Source organism: Taudactylus pleione, unplaced genomic scaffold, assembly GCF_031769625.1.
Source record: "Taudactylus pleione unplaced genomic scaffold, aTauple2 ptg000978l, whole genome shotgun sequence".
Taxonomy (NCBI): domain Eukaryota; kingdom Metazoa; phylum Chordata; class Amphibia; order Anura; family Myobatrachidae; genus Taudactylus; species Taudactylus pleione.
Genome location: NW_028285379.1, coordinates 547,505 through 573,620, shown reverse-complemented (window position 1 = coordinate 573,620; position 26,116 = coordinate 547,505). Strand labels below are relative to the sequence as shown.

Genomic DNA, 26,116 nt, shown 5'->3' with positions numbered 1-26,116 from the left:
TGAGGTAATATGACACCGTGTGTAGTATAAGTGATATAATAACTGAGCGGTGTGTGAGGCAGGAGATGAGGTAATATGACAGTGTGTGTATCATAAGTGATATAATAACTGAGCGGTGTGTGAGGCAGGAGATGAGGTAATATGACAGCGTGTGTAGTATAAGTGATATAATAACTGAGTGGTGTGGGAGGCAGGAGATGAGGTAATATGACAGTGTGTAGTATAAGTGATATAATAACTGAGGTAATATGACAGTGTGTAGTATAAATGATATAATAACTGAACGGTGTGTGAGGCAGGAGATGAGGTAATATGACAGTGTGTGTAGTATAAGTGATATATTACCTCATCTCCTGCCTCACACACCGCTCAGTTATATCTTATACTACACACACTGTCATATTACCTCATCTCGTGCCTCACACACCGCTCAGTTATTATATCACTTATACTACACACACTGTCATATTACCTCATCTCCTGCCTCACACACAGCTCAGTTATTATGACAGTGTGTGTAGTAAACGTGATATAATAACTGAGCGGTGTGTGAGGCAGGAGATGAGGTAATATGACAGTGTGTGTAGTATAAGTGATATAATAACTGAGGTAATATGACAGTGTGTGTAGTATAAGTGATATAATAACTGAGCGGTGTGTGAGGCAGGAGATGAGGTAATATGACAGCGTGTGTAGTATAAGTGATATAATAGCTGAGCGGTGTGTGAGGCAGGAGATGAGGTAATATGACAGTGTGTGTAGTATAAGTGATATAATAACTGAGCGGTGTGTGAGGCAGGAGATGAGGTAATATGACAGTGTGTAGTATTAGTCATATAATAACTGAGCGGTGTGTGAGGCAGGAGATGAGGTAATATGACAGTGTGTGTAGTATAAGTGATATAATAACTGAGCGGTGTGTGAGGCAGGAGATGAGGTAATATGACAGCGTGTGTAGTATAAGATATAATAACTAAGGTAATATAACTGTGTGTAAGTGATATAACGGTCAGTGTTCCATGCAGAAGAACCGGGGATCATTAGTGGATGAAAGATGGAGAAGACAAGAAAACAGGGTTGCACTGAAAATACAGATAGGCCAGCACGCCAGGCTGGGGATTTGCCGAGGACCAGTACAGATCCGTATATTAGGTTGATTGTATGACAATTTAATCCCGATGAGGGACGAATGACAGGCGTCTAAATCTAGACGCTTATCATTTTACCGATGCTGGGAGACCGATTGAGTGGATGCCGGGCGCCGCAGCGGACAGCCACGGGGGGGACGTTTAGGGTTCCCGGGGAGGAGAGGGTTAGGCTAGGGGGAGGGAGGGTTAGGCACCCACGGGGGGTGGTTAGGGTTAGGCATCAGGGAAGGGGGAGTTAGGTGTAGGCACTTAGAGGGAGGATTAGGGATAGGCAGAGGGGTGGGGGTTGGGGTTAGGCATCCTAAAGGAGGTGTTAGGGGGAAAAAATAGGTTAGTTTATACTTACCTAGGGACGATCAGGATTTCTTCCTCTGTCAGCCAGCCACTGTCGGGATTTGTACAGCCGGCCAGGGGTCCAGCGGTAATTCATACCGATTCCCACACACACAAACAAACATTCTGTACAAGTGACAATCCATTTTCAGACAACATAATTTTTTATATGCATATTTACAAGAGGTCAAAATAAATGTCATGTTATACTGTGGCCCTTTGATGTATTAATATATATATATATATATATATATAAACACATCTCATGGTCCTGGCACATTGCATATGGACACTTTATTACATGTTTGTGGGACTTGCTGTTGCTTGGGTGCCGGCCTACGTACTGTTATTCTGGTCGTGGCCAAACAGAGCCGTAGCGAGGTGGATGCGGGAGCTCACTGCCTCCAGGTTGTTGAGCACACAGCGGTGGTAACCGTCACCTGAGAGGTGGGTACTGCACTTTCTCAAGAAGAACCTCTGCGCTAATGCTGGCTCTAACGCCCTGAAAACGTGCAGCTCCGAGTGTCGCAGAAAAAGTTCCAGAAGTTCTATGTTGCCATTGTCCTCATCCTCCTCCTCCTGCACACCCACCTCTGCCACCATCCTGCTTCTTGCCCCCATGAAGTCAGAGTTATAGAAGCAGAACTCGGAGGAAGACAGACGGTCAAAGTGGCCATCGCGCAGAAACTCTGCTGGAGGCGGGGCGGAGAAGCTGGGTCGTGGTACATCAGGGCTGTATTCCTGATAATGGATTGGGGAGAAGACCTGCCAGGCACTAATGGCGTTCATCCGGCAACGGTTCAGTGCGCCTGTCGTCACTTCGCTCCAAACACTCACCAGAAAGAAAAGAGTGTCCATTGGATGTTTTTTGGATACCAACTCCATGAGCCGGACCTGAGAAGGCAACTCAGTGTGGACAATGGACAATTCCAAGCGCAGGAATGAATACCTCCTCTCCAACTCCGACACCATGCCCCGTACATCCGCAAAGACATCCTTCTCTTGCCCAGAGGAGCCCATGTCATAAACAAGCAGTACAGTCAGGGCCACATTCTCCTGCAGGTCAAGAAGGTTTGATGCAAAGGCATCAAGAAAACCTGCAACATGACTAACATCGGCGGGCATCAGCGGTAAGACCACCTGGACTCCTGTGATCTCAGTCACATAAGGCATAGGAAGAATTTCTACAAGGCCAAGGGGCCGCAGGAGACTAAGGCGTTTGGTTATCACTCCGACATGGTCCCTCTCAGTGGTAGCCTCCAGCAAAAGGTCAAGTGTGTACTCCATACCCCGAGTAGGGTCAAAGCGTCTATACCCATTCAGCAGGCGATGCATTTTAAAGCGGAGCCATGGGTGGTATCGGTGGTTCAGCTGATCCATAGCTTCCTCCAGGACCTGTTGTACATCCAGCCGCCATACTCCGTGTAAAGGGCACTTGGGAGCACCATCAGGGCAGGAGAACATGTGGCTCTCTGTGAAATATTCCCACGTCAACACGTCAAAACGGGATGTAGGGTTGAAAGGTGGATTTATACCAAACGGCCACAGGAGACCGGGTTCTCCATTTGGGGTCAGAGAGGAAAGGTTCCGAATCTCGCTCTGTAACACAATCATGAAACAGAAATGATGAGGGATAAAGAAGAAGAAAGTGGAGACAGATCAGTTCTGTGGTAAGTGAGGAGAAGAGACGGCTATGAGAGAGAGAGAACAGAGAAGAGACAGCTATGAGAGAGAGAGGACAGAGAAGAGACAGCTATGAGAGAGAGAGGACAGAGAAGAGACAGCTATGAGAGAGAGAACAGAGAAGAGACAGCTATGAGGGAGAGAGGACAGAGAAGAGACAGCTATGAGAGAGAGAGAACAGAGAAGAGACAGCTATGAGAGAGAGGACAGAGAAGAGACAGCTATGAGAGAGAGAGGACAGAGAAGAGACAGCTATGAGAGAGAGAGAACAGAGAAGAGACAGCTATGAGAGAGAGGACAGAGAAGAGACAGCTATGAGAGAGAGGACAGAGAAGAGACAGCTATGAGAGAGAGAGGACAGAGAAGAGACAGCTATGAGAGAGAGAGGACAGAGAAGAGACAGCTATGAGAGAGAGAGAACAGAGAAGAGACAGCTATGAGAGAGGCCAGAGAAGAGACAGCTATATGGGAGCAGAGAAAAGACAGCTATGAGAGAGAGAGGACAGAGAAGAGACAGCTATGAGGGAGCAGAGAAGAGACAGCTATGAGGGAGAGAGTACAGAGAAGAGACAGCTATATGGGAGCAGAGAAGAGACGGCTATGAGGGAGAGATTACAGAGAAGAGACAGCTATGAGGGAGAGAGGACAGAGAAGAGACAGCTATGAGGGAGCAGAGAAGAGACGCTATGAGAGAGAGAGGAGAGAGAAGAGACAGCTATGAGACAGAGAGGACAGAGAAGAGACAGCTATATGGGAGCAGAGAAGAGACGGCTATGAGAGAGAGAGAACAGAGAAGAGACAGCTATGAGAGAGAGGCCAGAGAAGAGACAGCTATATGGGAGCAGAGAAGAGACGGCTATGAGGGAGAGAGTACAGAGAAGAGGCAGCTATAGGAGCAGAGAAGAGACAGCTATGAGAGAGAGAGGACAGAGAAGAGACAGCTATGAGGGAGCAGAGAAGAGACGCTATGAGAGAGAGAGGAGAGAGAAGAGACAGCTATGAGACAGAGAGGACAGAGAAGAGACAGCTATATGGGAGCAGAGAAGAGACGGCTATGAGGGAGAGAGTACAGAGAAGAGGCAGCTATAGGAGCAGAGAAGAGACAGCTATGAGAGATAGAGGACAGAGAAGAGACAGCTATGAGGGAGCAGAGAAGAGACGGCAATGAGAGAGAGAGAGGACAGAGAAGAGACAGCTATGAGACAGAGAGGACAGAGAAGAGACAGCTATGAGGGAGCAGAGAAGAGACGGCTATGAGAGAGGACAGAGAAGAGACAGCTATGAGGGAGCAGAGAAGAGATGGCTATGAGAGAGAGGACAGAGAAGAGACAGCTATTAGACAGAGAGGACAGAGAAGAGACAGCTATGAGGGAGCAGAGAAGAGACGGCTATGAGAGAGAGAGGACAGAGAAGAGACAGCTATGAGGGAGCAGAGAAGAGACGGCTATGAGAGAGAGAGTACAGAGAAGAGACAGCTATGAGGGAGCAGAGAAGAGACGGCTATGAGGGAGAGATTACAGAGAAGAGACAGCTATGAGGGAGCAGAGAAGAGACGGCTATGAGGGAGAGAGTACAGAGAAGAGACAGCTATGAGAGGACAGAGAAGAGATGGGTATGAGAGGTCAGAGAAGAGACGGGTATGAGAGGTCAGAGAAGAGACGGGTATGAGAGGTCAGAGAAGAGACGGGTATGAGAGGACAGAGAAGAGATAGATATGAGAGGACAGAGAAGGTGCGGAGAAGAGATGGATATGAGAGGACAGAGAAGGTGCGGAGAAGAGATGGGTATGAGAAGACAGAGAAGAGACGGGTATGAGAGGACAGAGAAGGTGCGGAGAAGAGACTGGTATGAGAGGACAGAGAAGAGATGGGTATGAGAGGACAGAGAAGGTGCAGAGAAGAGATGGGTATGAGGGGACAGAGAAGAGACGGGTATGAGAGGACAGAGAAGAGATGGGTATGAGGGGACAGAGAAGAGACGGGTATGAGAGGACAGAGAAGGTGCGGAGAAGAGATGGGTATGAGGGGACAGAGAAGAGACGGGTATGAGAGGACAGAGAAGAGATGGGTATGAGGGGACAGAGAAGAGACGGGTATGAGAGGACAGAGAAGAGATGGGTATGAGAGGACAGAGAAGGTGCGGAGAAGAGATGGGTATGAGAGGACAGAGAAGAGACGGGTATGAGAGGACAGAGAAGAGACGGGTATGAGAGGACAGAGAAGGTGCGGAGAAGAGACGGGTATGAGATGACAGAGAAGAGACGGGTATGAGAGGACAGAGAAGGTGCGGAGAAGAGACTGGTATGAGAGGACAGAGAAGAGATGGGTATGAGAGGACAGAGAAGGTGCAGAGAAGAGATGGGTATGAGGGGACAGAGAAGAGATGGGTATGAGAGGACAGAGAAGAGATGGGTATGAGGGGACAGAGAAGAGACAGGTATGAGAGGACAGAGAAGGTGCGGAGAAGAGACGGGTATGAGAGGACAGAGAAGAGATAGATATGAGAGGACAGAGAAGGTGCGGAGAAGAGACGGGTATGAGAGGACAGAGAAGGTGCGGAGAAGAGACGGGTATGAGAGGACAGAGAAGAGACGGGTATGAGAGGACAGAGAAGAGACGGGTATGAGAGGACAGAGAAGGTGCAGAGAAGAGATGGGTATGAGAGGACAGAGAAGAGATGGGTATGAGGGGACAGAGAAGAGACGGGTATGAGAGGACAGAGAAGAGATAGATATGAGAGGACAGAGAAGGTGCGGAGAAGAGACGGGTATGAGAGGACAGAGAAGAGACGGGTATGAGAGGACAGAGAAGAGACGGGTATGAGAGGACAGAGAAGGTGCGGAGAAGAGACGGGTATGAGATGACAGAGAAGAGACGGGTATGAGAGGACAGAGAAGGTGCGGAGAAGAGACTGGTATGAGAGGACAGAGAAGAGATGGGTATGAGAGGACAGAGAAGGTGCAGAGAAGAGATGGGTATGAGGGGACAGAGAAGAGATGGGTATGAGAGGACAGAGAAGAGATGGGTATGAGGGGACAGAGAAGAGACAGGTATGAGAGGACAGAGAAGGTGCGGAGAAGAGACGGGTATGAGAGGACAGAGAAGGTGCGGAGAAGAGACGGGTATGAGAGGACAGAGAAGAGACGGGTATGAGAGGACAGAGAAGAGACGGGTATGAGAGGACAGAGAAGGTGCGGAGAAGAGACGGGTATGAGATGACAGAGAAGAGACGGGTATGAGAGGACAGAGAAGGTGCAGAGAAGAGATGGGTATGAGAGGACAGAGAAGAGATGGGTATGAGGGGACAGAGAAGAGACGGGTATGAGAGGACAGAGAAGAGATAGATATGAGAGGACAGAGAAGGTGCGGAGAAGAGATGGGTATGAGAGGACAGAGAAGAGACAGGTATGAGAGGACAGAGAAGAGACGGGTATGAGAGGACAGAGAAGGTGCGGAGAAGAGACGGGTATGAGAAGACAGAGAAGAGACAGGTATGAGAGGACAGAGAAGGTGCGGAGAAGAGATGGGTATGAGAGGACAGAGAAGAGATGGGTATGAGAGCACAGAGAAGAGACGGGTATGAGAGGACAGAGAAGGTGCGGAGAAGAGACGGGTATGAGAGGACAGAGAAGGTGCGGAGAAGAGACTGGTATGAGAGGACAGAGAAGAGATGGGCATGAGAGGACAGAGAAGGTGCAGAGAAGAGATGGGTATGAGGGGACAGAGAAGAGACGGGTATGAGAGGACAGAGAAGAGATGGGTATGAGGGGACAGAGAAGAGACGGGTATGAGAGGACAGAGAAGGTGCGGAGAAGAGATGGGTATGAGGGGACAGAGAAGAGACGGGTATGAGAGGACAGAGAAGAGATGGGTATGAGGGGACAGAGAAGAGACGGGTATGAGAGGACAGAGAAGAGATTGGTATGAGAGGACAGAGAAGGTGCGGAGAAGAGATGGGTATGAGGGGACAGAGAAGAGACGGGTATGAGAGGACAGAGAAGGTGCAGAGAAGAGATGGGTATGAGGGGACAGAGAAGAGACGGGTATGAGAGGACAGAGAAGAGATGGGTATGAGGGGACAGAGAAGAGACGGGTATGAGAGGACAGAGATGGTGCGGAGAAGAGACGGGTATTAGAGGACAGAGAAGAGATGGGTATGAGAGGACAGAGAAGAGATGGGTATGAGAGGACAGAGAAGGTGCGGAGAAGAGACGGGTATGAGAGGACAGAGAAGAGATGGGTATGAGAGGACAGAGAAGGTGCGGAGAAGAGATGGGTATGAGAGGACAGAGAAGAGATGGGTATGAGAGGACAGAGAAGAGATGGGTATGAGAAGACAGAGAAGGTGCGGAGAAGAGATGGGTATGAGGGGACAGAGAAGAGACGGGTATGAGAGGACAAATAAGAGATGGGTATGAGGGGACAGAGAAGAGACGGGTATGAGAGGACAGAGAAGAGACTTGTATGAGAGTACAGAGAAGGTGCAGAGAAGAGACGGGTATGTGAGGACAGAGAAGGTGCAGAGAAGAGACGGGTATGAGAGGACAGGGAAGGTGCAGAGAAGAAACGGGTATGAGAGGACAGAGATGGTGCAGAGAAGAGACGGGTATGAGAGGTCAGAGAAGAGACGGGTATGAGAGGACAGAGAAGGTGCGGAGAAGAGACGGGTATGAGAAGACAGAGAAGAGACGGGTATGAGAGGACAGAGAAGGTGCGGAGAAGAGACTGGTATGAGAGGACAGAGAAGAGATGGGTATGAGAGGACAGAGAAGGTGCAGAGAAGAGATGGGTATGAGGGGACATAGAAGAGACGGGTATGAGAGGACAGAGATGGTGCGGAGAAGAGACGGGTATTAGAGGACAGAGAAGAGATGGATATGAGAGGACAGAGAAGGTGCGGAGAAGAGACTGGTATGAGAGGACAGAGAAGAGATGGGTATGAGAGGACAGAGAAGGTGCAGAGAAGAGATGGGTATGAGGGGACAGAGAAGAGACGGGTATGAGAGGACAGAGAAGGTGCAGAGAAGAGATGGGTATGAGGGGACAGAGAAGAGACGGGTATGAGAGGACAGAGAAGAGATGGTTATGAGGGGACAGAGAAGAGACGGGTATGAGAGGACAGAGATGGTGCGGAGAAGAGACGGGTATTAGATGACAGAGAAGAGATGGGTATGAGAGGACAGAGAAGGTGCGGAGAAGAGACGGGTATGAGAGGACAGAGAAGAGATGGATATGAGAGGACAGAGAAGGTGCGGAGAAGAGATGGGTATGAGAGGACAGAGAAGAGACGGGTATGAGAGGACAGAGAAGGTGCGGAGAAGAGATGGGTATGAGAGGACAGAGAAGAGACGGGTATGAGAGGACAGAGAAGGTGCGGAGAAGAGACGGGTATGAGAGGACAGAGAAGAGACGGGTATGAGAGGACAGAGAAGAGATGGGTATGAGAGGACAGAGAAGAGATGGATATGAGAGGACAGAGAAGGTGCGGAGAAGAGACGGGTATGAGAGGATAGAGAAGAGACGGGTATGAGAGGACAGAGAAGGTGCGGAGAAGAGACAGGTATGAGAGGACAGAGAAGAGATGGGTATGAGAGGACAGAGAAGGTGCAGAGAAGAGATGGGTATGAGGGGACAGAGAAGAGACGGGTATGAGAGGACAGAGAAGAGATGGGTGTGAGGGGACAGAGAAGAGACGGGTATGAGAGGACAGAGAAGGTGCGGAGAAGAGACGGGTATGAGAGGACAGAGAAGGTGCGGAGAAGAGACGGGTATGAGGGGACAGAGAAGAGATGGGTATGAGAGGACAGAGAAGGTGGAGAGAAGAGATGGGTATGAGGGGACAGAGAAGAGACAGGTATGAGAGGACAGAGAAGAGATAGGTATGAGGGGACAGAGAAGAGACGGTTATGAGAGGACAGAGAATGTGCGGAGAAGAGACGGGTATGAGGGGACAGAGAAGGTGTGGAGAAGAGATGGGTATGAGAGGACAGAGAAGAGATGGGTATGAGAGGACAGAGAAGGTGCGGAGAAGAGACGGGTATGAGAGGACAAAGAAGAGATGGGTATGAGAGGACAGAGAAGGTGCGGAGAAGAGATGGGTATGAGAGGACAGAAAAGGGTCCGTCTCAGCCAAGAGAGAACCCCGAGAGGTGCCGATTACCTGGAGTCGGTGGATCTTGCTGTACGTCCTGTGCAGCCGGATCTGGCTGAGTTTACGCTGTAGTCTGTACATGAGTCCAGCATCCCTCACAGGATGAACAGACATGCAGGCACCCAATACCGCGCCATCTATATTTTCTACAACCGCATTTCTTGGGAGGGCAAATGACACGTACCGCAAACCCTAGCAAGAGATGAAGAGGGTTACTGGGACACCACAGAGAGGGAACAGAGACATCACTGTACCCATCACAGAAATAGTCTACAACCATTGTAAACTATCAGCAGAAAACCTGGATTAAATCTGCACTTTAACCCTTTTTTGATGCTCGACAATTGCCCCTCATCACCGCTCTCCATTTGAATTTTACTGGATAGGGGCATATGCCAGCGGAACTTTATACATCTAGCCGCAGCGCTTTGCCCTGTGACTCCTCATTTATGGTTCATTGGGTGAGTAAAGGGTTCCGATATAATGAGAGTTATGGTAAAAGCTTACCATTGTTAACTCTCATTCTTCGAAGTCCATAGGGTCCACAGGGAGACCTCGGGGTGTAGGTGATGGCTTGAACATCCGGGCACCACGCAGTTGAATTTTTGCTCCCAGGATGCACCGGGCCACTCTCCCTATACCCCGCCCCCGAGCCAGAGGCACCTCAGTTCGTAATAAGTCAAAGGCCGGAGGAGGATAAAAGAGAGAGAGAAGGAAGTCTAGAACACACAAGAATCACATTCTCACATGGCAGGAGACGGAAAACTGGTGACCAGAATGAAGCCCATCTGAAGCCAGGTGCGTCAGGGTGGGTCCCCTGTGGACCCTATGGACTTCGAAGAAAGAGTTTACAAACGTAAGTTCTTACCATAACTCTCATTTTCTTCTTCAGGGTCCATAGGCTCCACAGGGAGATCTTGGGGGATGTCCCAAAGCAGTCCTTTTAAGAGTGGGGACGCTCCTGCGCTGAGAGGAGAATCCGCCGCCCAAAGGAAGCATCCTGAGAGGCAAAGGTATCACAGGCACAAAACCTTAGAAAGGTCTGGACAGAAGACCATGTGGCCACCTTACAAAGCTGAACAGCCGAGGCGCCACGGTGAGCTGCCCACAAGGGACCCACAGACCGAGTAGAATGAGCAGTTACAGAGGGCGGCACTGGAAGGCCCTCATGAGTTTAAGCCTCAGAGATCGTCATACGAATCCATCTAGCCAATGTCTGTTTATTGGCTGGCCATCCCTTCTTGTGGAATCCATAGAGGACAAACAAGGAGTCTGATTTCCGAAGGGAACTGGTACGGTCTACATAGACCCACATCCAATGAGGCCTCACCTGCCGAGAGGCCTGGAGACTGAAAGGCCGGTACAATCATTTCCTCATTAATGTGGAAACTAGAAACCACCTTAGGAAGGAACCCAGGGCAAGTCCGAAGTACCACCCTGTCCTGGTGAAATATCAGAAATAGGGAGCGACAGGAGAGCGCCCCTAATTCTGACACTCTTCTAGCGGAAGCTATGGCCAGAAGAAAAACATTTTAGATCCAGTAAGTCCGGGGTTCAAATGGAGGGGCCTGGAGAGCCCGAAAGACCACAGCCAAATCCCAAGGAGCCACTGGAGGAACAAAGGGAGGCTGAATCCAGAGGACACCTTGTAGGAAAGTGCGAATATCTAGAAGAGGAGCAATCCTGCGTTGGAACCAAACTGAAAGGGAAGAGACATGCACCTTCAGTGAGGCTAGGCGGAGACCGAGATCCAGCCAAAATCCTAGGTATTCGAAACACCAGAGGATCATAACCTCTGGGACGACACCACTGAAAATACTGATCACCCATGATGAGGGAGCAGCATTAAGTTTCTCTTACACCAATAGAGCTTGGTGCCTGAATCTATTTTTCTTTTGTTTCCCCACTGAAAATAGGTCTGCCACACTCTGTGATAGATCCGAGCAGAGACTGGCTTACACGCTCTGAGCATGGTGTTTACTACAGAGCTGGAGAATCCCTTGTCAAAGCCAGACGACCCAGGTCCGGGTAAAGGCAAGGACCTTGAGACAACAGGTCCGGATGTTGAGGCAGCAGGAATGGAGTGTCGATGGAGAGACTTCGAATATCTGAGTACCAATGACGCCTGGGCCACGCTGGAGCCACCAGCAGGACCGCACCTTCTTCTTGTTTGAACTTCCGAATGACTCGAGGAAGAAGGGAGACTGGAGTAAACAGGTACGCAACTGGAAGGTCCACTATACTGACGGGGCGTCTACCAAGATCGCCTCGGCATCTCTTGTTCTGGACCCGTACACTGGCAGTTTGTAAATTTGTCGAGAGGCCATGAGGTCCACGTACGGAAGGCCCCACTTGTCCACTAGGAGCTGAAACACTTCTTGATGAAGAGACCATTCCACTAGATGCACGTCGTGACGGCTGAGGAAGTCAGCTTCCCAATTGAGAACTCCTGGTATGAACACTGCCGATATGGCTGGGAGATAACCTTCCGCCTATGTCAGAATGCGTGACACTTCTGCCATTGCCGCCTGACTTCGAGTTCCTCCTTGATGGTTGATGTAAGCCAGCTTGAGAGCTCGGAAGACAGCCCAAAGTTCCAATATGTTGATTGGCAGGGCCGCTTCCACCACTGTCCAATGACCCTGAAAAGAGTGTGCCGGTCACTGCGCCCCAACCCGGTCCGGGATCCAAAAGGGGGGTCCCTTGGTGAGACGGTCTGTCAGCAACCACCAGGTAAGAGACAGACGCACCTCCGGAGAGAGCACCCTCGTCTGTGCTTTTATCTGATGGGGTAATCCGTTCCACCTGGATAGGATCAGTTTCTGCAGAGGCCTGGAATGAAACTGGGCATATTCCACCATGTCAAATGTCGAGACCATGGAACACAGAACTTGCATTGCTGAGTTGATTGACACTCGGCAACTGTGGAGACATCTGCGTACTCGCATCTGTAAACTGGAGATCTTGTCTGCAGTCAGAAAGATCCTCTGCTGTTGGGAATCCAACAGGGCTAACCAGAAGGAGCATCCTCTGGGATGGAGTCAGGGATGACTTCTTCCAATTGATTAACCACCCGTGTGTCTGGAGAACAGAAATTGTTAGCTGCAGATGGTGGTGGAGTACTTCTGGAGACCCTGCCAACAATAGAAGGCCGTCCGGGTAAGGTAGCAGTCCGACACCTTGTCCCCGCAGGTGGGCCGCCATGATAGCCATAACTTTGGTAAACACCCGAGGTGCAGTAGACAGGCCAAAAGGCAGAGCCCGAAACTGGAAGTGCTGCTGTTGTATAGCCTACGCTGGTGAGAGGGCGCAATGGGTACATGCGTCCTGAATATCCAGTGATACCTATAAAATCCCCAGGTCCCATAGTCACTATGATTGAGGGTAGGGTTTCCATCCGGAATTGAGGTATCCTGAGGAATTTGTTCAGGGATTTGAGATTGAGTATAGGCCGATGAGATCCGTTCGGCTTCTGGACCAGAAAGAGAGAGGAAAAATAACCCGTCTCTCTCTGGGGTAACGGAACTGGTATAATGACCCCTGCTTGCAGGAAGGACTGAATGGCTTTCTGGATCTGCAAGGCCTTGTCTGAAGGAGGGCATGTGCAGAAAAACTGGTGGGGAGGCCTTCTGCGAAACGAGAGGGCGTACCCGTGGGAGACCACTTCTCTTACCCAAGTGTCTGTGATGGTCTGACACCAGCACTGGGTGAACTGAAGAAGTCGGCCTCCCACTCGGGGATCCCCCAGAGGGAGGCCCGTCCCGTCAGGCTGAGGGTTTATCTTCTGACTTGGAAGTTGGACGTCTTGTACTCCAGGCCTGTTTCTTGAGCTTGGCAGTCTTTCTGGGGACTGACTGCAGAGGAAAGGCTTGACCTTTAGGCCGAAAGGACAAGGTCCGTGGTCCCGTAGAAGCAGATGGCAGAAATGCTGATTAGACCAGATTGTGGAGACATTGGCAGCTGGTAAGTCCGGACCAAACAAGCCACAAGGAACAGCGAGGTGACACAGCAGCAGACGAAATCCTGGAAGTCAACAGACTGACATCCAAAGCAGCTTTGTTAATATATGCAGCTGCATCACGGAGGTTTCCCACTAATGTTACCTGATCTCTGGAAACATCTGCAGGAAAAGAGTCCTCAAGGGATTCTGCCCAAAATTCTATAGCCTTGGCCACCCAGGAGATAGCCATGGACGGCCTGGCGGTTGCCCCTGAAAGAGACTAAATCGATTTCAGGCAAAGTTCTACCTTCCTATCCGTAGGTTCTCTAAGGGAAGATTTGGATGGCATAGGTAATGTAGCATTCTTAATTAAGCGCATAACATAAGAAGCCACCGCAGGAGGTGTCTCCTAATTAGCAAAGTGTTCCTCAGGAAGGCTAGGTGTTTCTGAGGCTGGTAACGCTTCCCAGGTGATTGCCAAGCCGCCGTCATATGATCCACTAGCTGATCAGATAAAGGAAATTCTGCAGAACCCTTATTTCTTTGAACAGAGCATGTTTGGACCGTGGTGCTGGTGGTTCGTCCTCCTCAATGACTAAGGCTAAACGCACAGCTCGTATCAGAGCAGGAATATTGATCTTAGACCGAGTCTCCGCCTCCTGCGGAGAGTCAGCGTCAGGCACAATCTCTCCGTCATCAGATGACATCTCAGCATTGGTATGTAGTGTAGACTGAGATGACTGCAAACGTTGCTTGGAAAGCAGTAGAGGCGGCCGCCAGGCTCTGCACTGAGCTAGAGAGGGTATCCACCCATGGTGGAGGCACAGGAGGTACCTGCACGGCTGTTACCTGTTGATGCAACCCCTGTGAGGGAATAAGACTGCTGTGGGAACCCTATAGGGGGGAAAACAGTTGGTACTACCAAACGGTCCGCAATAGATGTCAATACCTGAGCAAAGGAAGCCCAGGGGGGATCCTGCATAGGGACCGAGACATTAGAAGGGCCTGGAGGATTATAGCATTTCACACATAATCTATCTTGTACCATCTCCTCCTCACCTAAACCTGCCGCATATGACTTCCATGACAGCAGGAAGTATAATGCAACCCCTGAGTATGTCACACACTAGGCGGGAGCCAAAATACTATTCCTGGCTAACCACCGGCTCAAAAATGGCGCAGTGTATGTGACAGACCACACAAAGGTTTGCAATAAATGTGAGGGATCAGAAATGACCCTGACAACACCATGTACTGTTAGCGCAGTAGATAAAAAGCAAAGGTATTATAATATGTCTGACAGGATGACTTAGAGCCACAGACAGCGCTAGCACAAGTCACATATAATGCAGAGAAAACACCTGCACTATGGCACTACAATGTAACTACGCAGACTCAGTGCCTGGCAGGCTATAGTGCCACATACGCTGACCAGGAGGTGATGTATGTAGGGGGACCGGACTCCGTGACCTCCTGAGAGCGGTGACTTGCCAGTGAGAGAAAATGGCCGCCAGGGACCTCAGAGGGGGCGTGCCCATGGGAGGAGAGTCGCTTCAGCAGAGCCAGACCTTAGCGGAGAGGCGCTGAGCTGAGGGGAGGAGCCGCTAAACAGGGAAGGCTGCCTCCCCTGGCCGGAAATTAACCCCTGGGACTCCGGTTCCTGTCCAGCTTCGAGTCCCTGGTGGTCTAGTGGAAGCGCAGGGTATATGGCCTGGCTCCACTGCTGTCATCCCCGGTCTGTTCCCTGAGATCCGGAGGAAAGGACTGCTATCACGCCGATCACCGCAAGCAGTTATCCACCTTACATGATCGCCGTACGTCCGGCCGCAATCCTGGGAGTCCCGCGAGGTCTGGCTAGCAAAGACCCTGAGCTTCCACCGCGATCCCCAAATCTGTTCTGCCCCGATGCGTCTACAGTGACCCAACTCCGGCCGGGCACAAAACTGAGGTGCCCCTGGCTCGGGAGCGGGGTATAGGGAGAGTGGCACGGTGCATCCTGGGAGCAAAATTTTAACTGCGTGGTGCCCAGATGTCCAAGCCATCACCTACACCCCAAGGTCTCCCTGTGGAGCCTATGGACCCTGAAGAAAAAATGCAGACCAATGCTCTGCGCCATGGCGGATTCATGTGCACCCCCCATGGGAGACTCTAGAACCATCTTTGGGTGGGATGTAAGAAGAGGTGACAAGTGCATAACGGCCCTGATTCAGTCATGTGCGCAATGCCGATATTCACACGCGAACTGATTGTCTTGCGATTACGCCCACACAGAGGAGCAATATTCGCAAAGTGAGTGATGGGTAGTCAGTGTTTTGGGGAGGTAACGGGAGGTTTAGGCAAATATAGGCGTGTCAGGACCGATTAATGCCACTGACGCTGTAACGTAGCATTTCGCGTACAGATACACCCGCCATATATTCATGCCGTATATCATTTTACTCAGCAGAAGCAGCTTGTGCATCACATAACGTATTTCTGTGCAAATAAGAGGAATTTGAAGGTAAAAAGTAACATGAAAAGAGCTCAGCGCCACTGGGTCATGGCGGGACTAGAGGGGCTGTCTAACGCGCAAGGAGGTTAGATGTATGTACACACATCTGTAACACACAGCTAGCGCTAGGCTGATGCACAGTGAGGCCGGCCAGGAGATAAGACACAGCTAGCGCTAGGCTGATGCACAGTGAGGCCGGCCAGGAGATAAGACACAGCTAGCGCTAGGCTGATGCACAGTGAGGCCGGCCAGGAGATAAGACACAGCTAGCGCTAGGCTGATGCACAGTGAGGCCGGCCAGGAGATAACACACAGCTAGCGCTAGGCTGATGCACAGTGAGGCCGGCCAGGAGATAGCACACAGCTAGCGCTAGGCTGATGCACAGTGAGGCCGGCCAAGAGATAGCACACAGCTAGCGCTAGGCTGATGCACAGTGAGGCCGGCAAGGAGATAAGACACAACTAGCGCTAGGCTGATGCACAGTGAGGCCGGCCAGGAGATAGCACACAGCTAGCGCTAGGCTGATGCACAGTGAGGCCGGCCAAGAGATAGCACACAGCTAGCGCTAGGCTGATGCACAGTGAGGCCGGCAAGGAGATAAGACACAGCTAGCGCTAGGCTGATGCACAGTGAGGCCGGCCAAGAGATAACACACAGCTAGCGCTAGGCTGATGCACAGTGAGGCCGGCAAGGAGATAAGACACAACTAGCGCTAGGCTGATGCACAGTGGGGCCGGCCAGGAGATAAGACACAGCTAGCGCTAGGCTGATGCACAGTGAGGCCGGCCAAGAGATAACACACAGCTAGCGCTAGGCTGATGCACAGTGAGGCCGGCAAGGAGATAAGACACAGCTAGCGCTAGGCTGATGCACAGTGAGGCCGGCCAAGAGATAACACACAGCTAGCGCTAGGCTGATGCACAGTGAGGCCGGCAAGGAGATAAGACACAGCTAGCGCTAGGCTGATGCACAGTGGGGCCGGCCAGGAGATAAGACACAGCTAGCGCTAGGCTGATGCACAGTGGGGCCGGCCAGGAGATAAGACACAGCTAGCGCTAGGCTGATGCACAGTGAGGCCGGCCAGGAGATAGCACACAGCTAGCGCTAGGCTGATGCACAGTGAGGCCGGCCAAGAGATAGCACACAGCTAGCGCTAGGCTGATGCACAGTGAGGCCGGCAAGGAGATAAGACACAACTAGCGCTAGGCTGATGCACAGTGAGGCCGGCCAGGAGATAGCACACAGCTAGCGCTAGGCTGATGCACAGTGAGGCCGGCCAAGAGATAGCACACAGCTAGCGCTAGGCTGATGCACAGTGAGGCCGGCAAGGAGATAAGACACAGCTAGCGCTAGGCTGATGCACAGTGAGGCCGGCCAAGAGATAACACACAGCTAGCGCTAGGCTGATGCACAGTGAGGCCGGCAAGGAGATAAGACACAACTAGCGCTAGGCTGATGCACAGTGGGGCCGGCCAGGAGATAAGACACAGCTAGCGCTAGGCTGATGCACAGTGAGGCCGGCCAAGAGATAACACACAGCTAGCGCTAGGCTGATGCACAGTGAGGCCGGCAAGGAGATAAGACACAGCTAGCGCTAGGCTGATGCACAGTGAGGCCGGCCAAGAGATAACACACAGCTAGCGCTAGGCTGATGCACAGTGAGGCCGGCAAGGAGATAAGACACAGCTAGCGCTAGGCTGATGCACAGTGGGGCCGGCCAGGAGATAAGACACAGCTAGCGCTAGGCTGATGCACAGTGGGGCCGGCCAGGAGATAAGACACAGCTAGCGCTAGGCTGATGCACAGTGAGGCCGGCCAGGAGATAGCACACAGCTAGCGCTAGGCTGATGCACAGTGAGGCCGGCCAAGAGATAACACACAGCTAGCGCTAGGCTGATGCACAGTGAGGCCGGCCAGGAGATAAGACACAGCTAGCGCTAGGCTGATGCACAGTGGGGCCGGCCAGGAGATAAGACACAGCTAGCGCTAGGATGATGCACAGTGAGGCCGGCAAGGAGGTAAGACACAGCTAGCGCTAGGACGATGCACAGTGAGGCCGGCCAGGAGATAACACACAGCTAGCGCTAGGCTGATGCACAGTGAGGCCGGCCAGGAGGTAAGACACAGCTAGCGCTAGGCTGATGCACAGTGAGGCCGGCCAGGAGGTGACACACAGCTAGCGCTAGGCTGATGCACAGTGAGGCCGGCCAGGAGATAAGACACAGCTAGCGCTAGGCTGATGCACAGTGAGGCCGGCCAGGAGGTAAGACACAGCTAGCGCTAGGCTGATGCACAGTGAGGCCGGCCAGGAGATAAGACACAGCTAGCGCTAGGCTGATGCACAGTGAGGCCAGCCAGGAGGTAAGACACAGCTAGCGCTAGGCTGATGCACAGTGAGGTCGGCCAGGAGGTAACACACAGCTAGCGCTAGGCTGATGCACAGTGAGGTCGGCCAGGAGATAAGACACAGCTAGCGCTAGGCCGATGCACAGTGAGGCCGGCCAGGAGATGACACACAGCTAGCGCTAGGCTGATACACAGTGAGGTCGGCCAGGAGATAAGACACAGCTAGCGCTAGGCTGATACACAGTGAGGTCGGCCAGGAGATAAGACACAGCTAGCGCTAGGCTGATGCACAGTGAGGCCGGTCAGGAGATAACACACAGCTAGCGCTAGGCTGATACACAGTGAGGTCGGCCAGGAGATAAGACACAGCTAGCGCTAGGCTGATGCACAGTGAGGCCGGTCAGGAGATAACACACAGCTAGCGCTAGGCTGATGCACAGTGAGGCCGGCCAGGAGGTAACACACAGCTAGCGCTAGGCTGATGCACAGTGAGGCCGGCCAGGAGATAACACACAGCTAGCGCTAGGCTGATGCACAGTGGGGCCGGCCAGGAGAAAACACACAGCTAGCGCTAGGCTGATGCACAGTGAGGCCGGCCAGGAGATAACACACAGCTAGCGCTAGGCTGATGCACAGTGAGGCCGGCCAGGAGATAACACACAGCTAGCGCTAGGCTGATGCACAGTGGGGCCGGCCAGGAGATAAGACACAGCTAGCGCTAGGCTGATGCACAGTGAGGCCGGCCAGGAGATAACACACAGCTAGCGCTAGGATGATGCACAGTGAGGCCAGCCAGGAGATAAGACACAGCTAGCGCTAGGCTGATGCACAGTGAGGCCGGCCAGGAGATAACACACAGCTAGCGCTAGGCTGATGCACAGTGAGGCAGGCCAGGAGATAAGACACAGCTAGCGCTAGGCTGATGCACAGTGAGGCCGGCCAGGAGGTAAGACACAGCTAGCGCTAGGCTGATGCACAGTGAGGCCGGCCAGGAGGTAACACACAGCTAGCGCTATGCTGATGCACAGTGAGGCCGGCAAGGAGGTAACACACAGCTAGCGCTAGGCTGATGCACAGTGAGGCCGGCCAGGAGGTAAGACACAGCTAGCGCTAGGCTGATGCACAGTGAGGCCGGCCAGGAGGTAACACACAGCTAGCGCTATGCTGATGCACAGTGAGGCCGGCAAGGAGGTAACACACAGCTAGCGCTAGGCTGATGCACAGTGAGGCCGGCCAGGAGGTAAGACACAGCTAGCGCTAGGCTGATGCACAGTGAGGCCGGCCAGGAGGTAAGACACAGCTAGCGCTAGGCTGATGCACAGTGAGGCCGGCCAGGAGATAACACACAGCTAGCGCTAGGCTGATGCACAGTGAGGTCGGCCAGGAGGTAAGACACAGCTAGCGCTAGGCTGATGCACAGTGAGGCCGGCCAGGAGATAACACACAGCTAGCGCAAGGCTGATGCACAGTGAGGCCGGCCAGGAGGTAAGACACAGCTAGCGCTAGGCTGATGCACAGTGAGGCCGGCCAGGAGGTAACACACAGCTAGCGCTAGGCTGATGCACAGTGAGGCCGGCAAGGAGGTAACACACAGCTAGCGCTAGGCTGATGCACAGTGAGGCCGGCCAGGAGATAACACACAGCTAGCGCTAGGCTGATGCACAGTGAGGCCGGCCAGGAGATAACATACAGCTAGCGCTAGGCTGATGCACAGTGGGGCCGGCCAGGAGATAAGACACAGCTAGCGCTAGGCTGATGCACAGTGAGGTCGGCCAGGAGATAAGACACAGCTAGGGCTAGGCTGATGCACAGTGAGGCCGGCCAGGAGATAACACACAGCTAGCGCTAGGCTGATGCACAGTGAGGCCGGCCAGGAGATAACACACAGCTAGCGCTAGGCTGATGCACAGTGAGGTCGGCCAGGAGGTAAGACACAGCTAGCGCTAGGCTGATGCACAGTGAGGCCGGCGAGGAGGTAACACACAGTTAGCGCTAGGCTGATGCACAGTGAGGCCGGCCAGGAGATAACACACAGCTAGCGCTAGGCTGACGCACAGTGAGGCCGGCCAGGAGATAAGACACAGCTAGCGCTAGGTTGATGCACAGTGAGGCCGGCGAGGAGGTAACACACAGCTAGCGCTAGGCTGATGCACAGTGGGACCGGCCAGGAGATAAGACACAGCTAGCGCTAGGCCGATGCACAGTGAGGTCGGCCAGGAGATAATACACAGCTAGCGCTAGGTTGATGCACAGTATGGTCGGCCAGGAGGTAACACACAGCTAGCGCTAGGCTGATGCACAGTGGGACCGGCCAGGAGATAAGGCACAGCTAGCGCTAGGCTGATGCACAGTGAGGCCGGCCAGGAGATGAGACACAGCTAGCGCTAGGCCGATGCACAGTGAGGCCGGCCAGGAGATAAGACACAGCTAGCGCTAGGCCGATGCACAGTGAGGCCGGCCAGGAGATGAGACACAGCTAGCGCTAGGCCGATGCACAGTGAGGCCGGCCAGGAGATGACACACAGCTAGCGCTAGGCCGATGCACAGTGAGGCCGGCCAGGAGATAAGACACAGCTAGCGCTAGGCTGATGCACAGTGGGACCGGCCAGGAGATAAGACACAGCAAGTGCTAGGATGATGCACAGTGGGACCGGCCAGGAGATAAGACACAGCAAGCGCTAGGATGATGCACAGTGAGGCCGGCCAGGAGATAACACACAGCTAGCGCTAGGCTGATGCACAGTGAGGCCGGCCAGGAGGTAACACACAGCTAGCGCTAGGATGATGCACAGTGAGGCCGGCCAGGAGATAACACACAGCTAGCGCTAGGCTGATGCACAGTGAGGCCGGCCAGGAGGTAACACACAGCTAGCGCTAGGCTGATGCACAGTGGGACCGGCCAGAAGGTAAGACGCAGCTAGCGCTAGGCTGATGCACAGTGACGTCGGCCAGGAGATAAGACACAGCTAGCGCTAGGCTGATGCACAGTGAGGCCGGCCAGGAGATAAGACACAGCTAGCGCTAGGCTGATGCACAGTGAGGCCGGCCAGGAGGTAACACACAGCTAGCGCTAGGCTGATGCACAGTGAGACCGGCCAGGAGATAAGACACAGCAAGCGCTAGGATAATGCACAGTGAGGCCGGCCAGGAGATAACACACAGCTAGCGCTAGGCTGATGCACAGTGAGGCCGGCCACGAGAAAAGACACAACTAGCGCTAGGCTGATGCACAGTGAGGCCGGCCAGGAGATGAGACACAGCTAGCGCTAGGCTGATGCACAGTGAGGCCGGCCAGGAGATGAGACACAGCTAGCGCTAGGCTGATGCACAGTGAGGCCGGCCAGGAGATTAGACACAGCTAGCGCTAGGCTGATGCACAGTGGGGCCGGCCAGGAGATAACACACAGCAAGCGCTAGGCTGATGCACAGTGAGGCCGGCCAGGAGATAAGACACAGCTAGCGCTAGGCTGATGCACAGTGAGGCCGGCCAGGAGATAAGACACAGCTAGCGCTAGGCTGATGCACAGTGAGGCCGGCCAGGAGATAACACACAGCTAGCGCTAGGCTGATGCACAGTGAGGCCGGCCAGGAGATAAGACACAGCTAGCGCTAGGCTGATACACAGTGAGGCCGGCCAGGAGATAACACACAGCTAGCGCTAGGCTGATGCACAGTGAGGCCGGCCAGGAGATAAGACACAGCTAGCGCTAGGCTGATACACAGTGAGGTCGGCCAGGAGGTAACACACAGCTAGCGTTAGGATGATGCACAGTGAGGCCGACCAGGAGGTAACACACAGCTAGCGCTAGGCTGATGCACAGTGAGGCCGGCCAGGAGATAACACACAGCTAGCGCTAGGCTGATGCACAGTGAGGCCGGCCAGGAGATAAGACACAGCTAGCGCTAGGCTGATGCACAGTGAGGTCGGCCAGGAGGTAACACACAGCTAGCGCTAGGATGATGCACAGTGAGGCCGGCCAGGAGGTAACACACAGCTAGTGCTAGGATGATGCACAGTGAGGTCGGCCAGGAGATAAGACACAGCTAGCGCTAGGCTGATGCACAGTGGGACCGGCCAGGAGATAACACACAGCTAGCGCTAGGCTGATGCACAGTGAGGCCGGCCAGGAGGTAACACACAGCTAGCGCTAGGATGATGCACAGTGAGGCCGACCAGGAGGTAACACACAGCTAGCGCTAGGCTGATGCACAGTGAGGCCGGCCAGGAGATAACACACAGCTAGCGCTAGGCTGATGCACAGTGAGGCCGTCCAGGAGGTAACACACAGCTAGCGCTAGGCTGATGCACAGTGGGACCGGCCAGGAGATAAGACACAGCTAGCGCTAGGATGACGCACACTGAGGCCGGCCAGGAGGTAACGCACAGCTAGCGCTAGGCTGATGCACAGTGAGGCCGGCCAGGTGATAAGACACAGCTAGCGCTAGGCTGATGCACAGTGAGGCCGGCCAGGAGATAAGACACAGCTAGCGCTAGGCAGATGCACAGTGAGGCCGGCCAGGAGGTAACACACAGCTAGCGCTAGGCTGATGCACAGTGAGGCCGGCCAGGAGGTAACACACAGCTAGCGCTAGGATGATGCACAGTGGGACCGGCCAGGAGATAACACACAGCTAGCGCTAGGCTGATGCACAGTGGGACCGGCCAGGAGATAAGACACAGCTAGCGCTAGGCTGATGCACAGTGAGGTCGGCCCGGAGGTAAGACACAGCTAACGCTAGGCTGATGCACAGTGAGGCCGGCCAGGAGATAACACACAGCTAGCGCTAGGCTGATGCACAGTGAGGCCGGCCAGGAGGTAAGACACAGCTAGCGCTAGGATGATGCACAGTGAGGCCGGCCAGGAGGTAAGACACAGCTAGCGCTAGGATGATGCACAGTGGGACCGGCCAGGAGATAAGACACAGCTAGCGCTAGGATGATGCACAGTGGGACCGGCCAGGAGATAACACACAGCTAGCGCTAGGCTGATGCACAGTGGGACCGGCCAGGAGATAAGACACAGCTAGCGCTAGGCTGATGCACAGTGGGGCCGGCCAGGAGATAAGACACAGCTAGCGCTAGGCTGATGCACAGTGGGGCCGGCCAGGAGATAAGACACAGCTAGCGCTAGGCTGATGCACAGTGAGGCCGGCCAGGAGATAGCACACAGCTAGCGCTAGGCTGATGCACAGTGAGGCCGGCCAAGAGATAACACACAGCTAGCGCTAGGCTGATGCACAGTGAGGCCGGCCAGGAGATAAGACACAGCTAGCGCTAGGCTGATGCACAGTGGGGCCGGCCAGGAGATAAGACACAGCTAGCGCTAGGATGATGCACAGTGAGGCCGGCAAGGAGGTAAGACACAGCTAGCGCTAGGACGATGCACAGTGAGGCCGGCCAGGAGATAACACACAGCTAGCGCTAGGCTGATGCACAGTGAGGCCGGCCAGGAGGTAAGACACAGCTAGCGCTAGGCTGATGCACAGTGAGGCCGGCCAGGAGGTGACACACAGCTAGCGCTAGGCTGATGCACAGTGAGGCCGGCCAGGAGCTAAGACACAGCTAGCGCTAGGCTGATGCACAGTGAGGCCGGCCAGGAGATAACATACAGCTAGCGCTAGGCTGATGCACAGTGAGGCCGGCCAGGTGATAACACACAGCTAGCGCTAGGCTGATGCACAGTGAGGCCGGCCAGGAGATAAGACACAGCTAGCGCTAGGCTGATGCACAGTGAGGCCGGCCAGGAGGTAAGACACAGCTAGCGCTAGGCTGATGCACAGTGAGGCCGGCCAGGAGATAAGACACAGCTAGCGCTAGGCTGATGCACAGTGAGGCCGGCCAGGAGGTAAGACACAGCTAGCGCTAGGCTGATGCACAGTGAGGTCGGCCAGGAGGTAACACACAGCTAGCGCTAGGCTGATGCACAGTGAGGTCGGCCAGGAGATAAGACACAGCTAGCGCTAGGCCGATGCACAGTGAGGCCGGCCAGGAGATGACACACAGCTAGCGCTAGGCTGATACACAGTGAGGTCGGCCAGGAGATAAGACACAGCTAGCGCTAGGCTGATACACAGTGAGGTCGGCCAGGAGATAAGACACAGCTAGCGCTAGGCTGATGCACAGTGAGGCCGGTCAGGAGATAACACACAGCTAGCGCTAGGCTGATACACAGTGAGGTCGGCCAGGAGATAAGACACAGCTAGCGCTAGGCTGATGCACAGTGAGGCCGGTCAGGAGATAACACACAGCTAGCGCTAGGCTGATGCACAGTGAGGCCGGCCAGGAGGTAACACACAGCTAGAGCTAGGCTGATGCACAGTGAGGTCGGCTAGGAGGTAACACACAGCTAGCGCTAGGCTGATGCACAGTGAGGCCGGCCAGGAGATAACACACAGCTAGCGCTAGGCTGATGCACAGTGGGGCCGGCCAGGAGAAAACACACAGCTAGCGCTAGGCTGATGCACAGTGAGGCCGGCCAGGAGATAACACACAGCTAGCGCTAGGCTGATGCACAGTGAGGCCGGCCAGGAGATAACACACAGCTAGCGCTAGGCTGATGCACAGTGGGGCCGGCCAGGAGATAAGACACAGCTAGCGCTAGGCTGATGCACAGTGGGACCGGCCAGGAGATAAGACACAGCTAGCGCTAGGATGACGCACACTGAGGCCGGCCAGGAGGTAACGCACAGCTAGCGCTAGGCTGATGCACAGTGAGGCCGGCCAGGTGATAAGACACAGCTAGCGCTAGGCTGATGCACAGTGAGGCCGGCCAGGAGATAAGACACAGCTAGCGCTAGGCAGATGCACAGTGAGGCCGGCCAGGAGGTAACACACAGCTAGCGCTAGGCTGATGCACAGTGAGGCCGGCCAGGAGGTAAGACACAGCTAGCGCTAGGATGATGCACAGTGGGACCGGCCAGGAGATAACACACAGCTAGCGCTAGGCTGATGCACAGTGGGACCGGCCAGGAGATAAGACACAGCTAGCGCTAGGCTGATGCACAGTGAGGTCGGCCCGGAGGTAAGACACAGCTAACGCTAGGCTGATGCACAGTGAGGCCGGCCAGGAGATAACACACAGCTAGCGCTAGGCTGATGCACAGTGAGGCCGGCCAGGAGGTAAGACACAGCTAGCGCTAGGATGATGCACAGTGAGGCCGGCCAGGAGGTAAGACACAGCTAGCGCTAGGATGATGCACAGTGGGACCGGCCAGGAGATAAGACACAGCTAGCGCTAGGATGATGCACAGTGGGACCGGCCAGGAGATAACACACAGCTAGCGCTAGGCTGATGCACAGTGGGACCGGCCAGGAGATAAGACACAGCTAGCGCTAGGCTGATGCACAGTGGGGCCGGCCAGGAGATAAGACACAGCTAGCGCTAGGCTGATGCACAGTGGGGCCGGCCAGGAGATAAGACACAGCTAGCGCTAGGCTGATGCACAGTGAGGCCGGCCAGGAGATAGCACACAGCTAGCGCTAGGCTGATGCACAGTGAGGCCGGCCAAGAGATAACACACAGCTAGCGCTAGGCTGATGCACAGTGAGGCCGGCCAGGAGATAAGACACAGCTAGCGCTAGGCTGATGCACAGTGGGGCCGGCCAGGAGATAAGACACAGCTAGCGCTAGGATGATGCACAGTGAGGCCGGCAAGGAGGTAAGACACAGCTAGCGCTAGGACGATGCACAGTGAGGCCGGCCAGGAGATAACACACAGCTAGCGCTAGGCTGATGCACAGTGAGGCCGGCCAGGAGGTAAGACACAGCTAGCGCTAGGCTGATGCACAGTGAGGCCGGCCAGGAGGTGACACACAGCTAGCGCTAGGCTGATGCACAGTGAGGCCGGCCAGGAGCTAAGACACAGCTAGCGCTAGGCTGATGCACAGTGAGGCCGGCCAGGAGATAACATACAGCTAGCGCTAGGCTGATGCACAGTGAGGCCGGCCAGGTGATAACACACAGCTAGCGCTAGGCTGATGCACAGTGAGGCCGGCCAGGAGATAAGACACAGCTAGCGCTAGG

General features: G+C 53.8%; 1 protein-coding gene across 1 annotated transcript in view; it reads right to left on the bottom strand.

Moving 5' to 3' along the window:
• Positions 1-1,657: 1,657 nt before the first annotated feature.
• The window catches only part of LOC148454563 (chondroitin polymerizing factor 2, non-catalytic subunit-like), a 360,302-nt gene continuing 335,843 nt past the window's right edge, over positions 1,658-26,116 (bottom strand). The window contains exons 4-5 of the mRNA XM_088460764.1: positions 9,324-9,506; positions 1,658-3,080 (exon numbers count right to left, since the gene is read on the bottom strand). Of these exons, the coding sequence (XP_088316890.1) occupies positions 1,818-3,080; positions 9,324-9,506 (1,446 nt within the window). The 3' untranslated portion in view covers positions 1,658-1,817. The remainder of the gene's footprint in view (positions 3,081-9,323; positions 9,507-26,116) is intronic.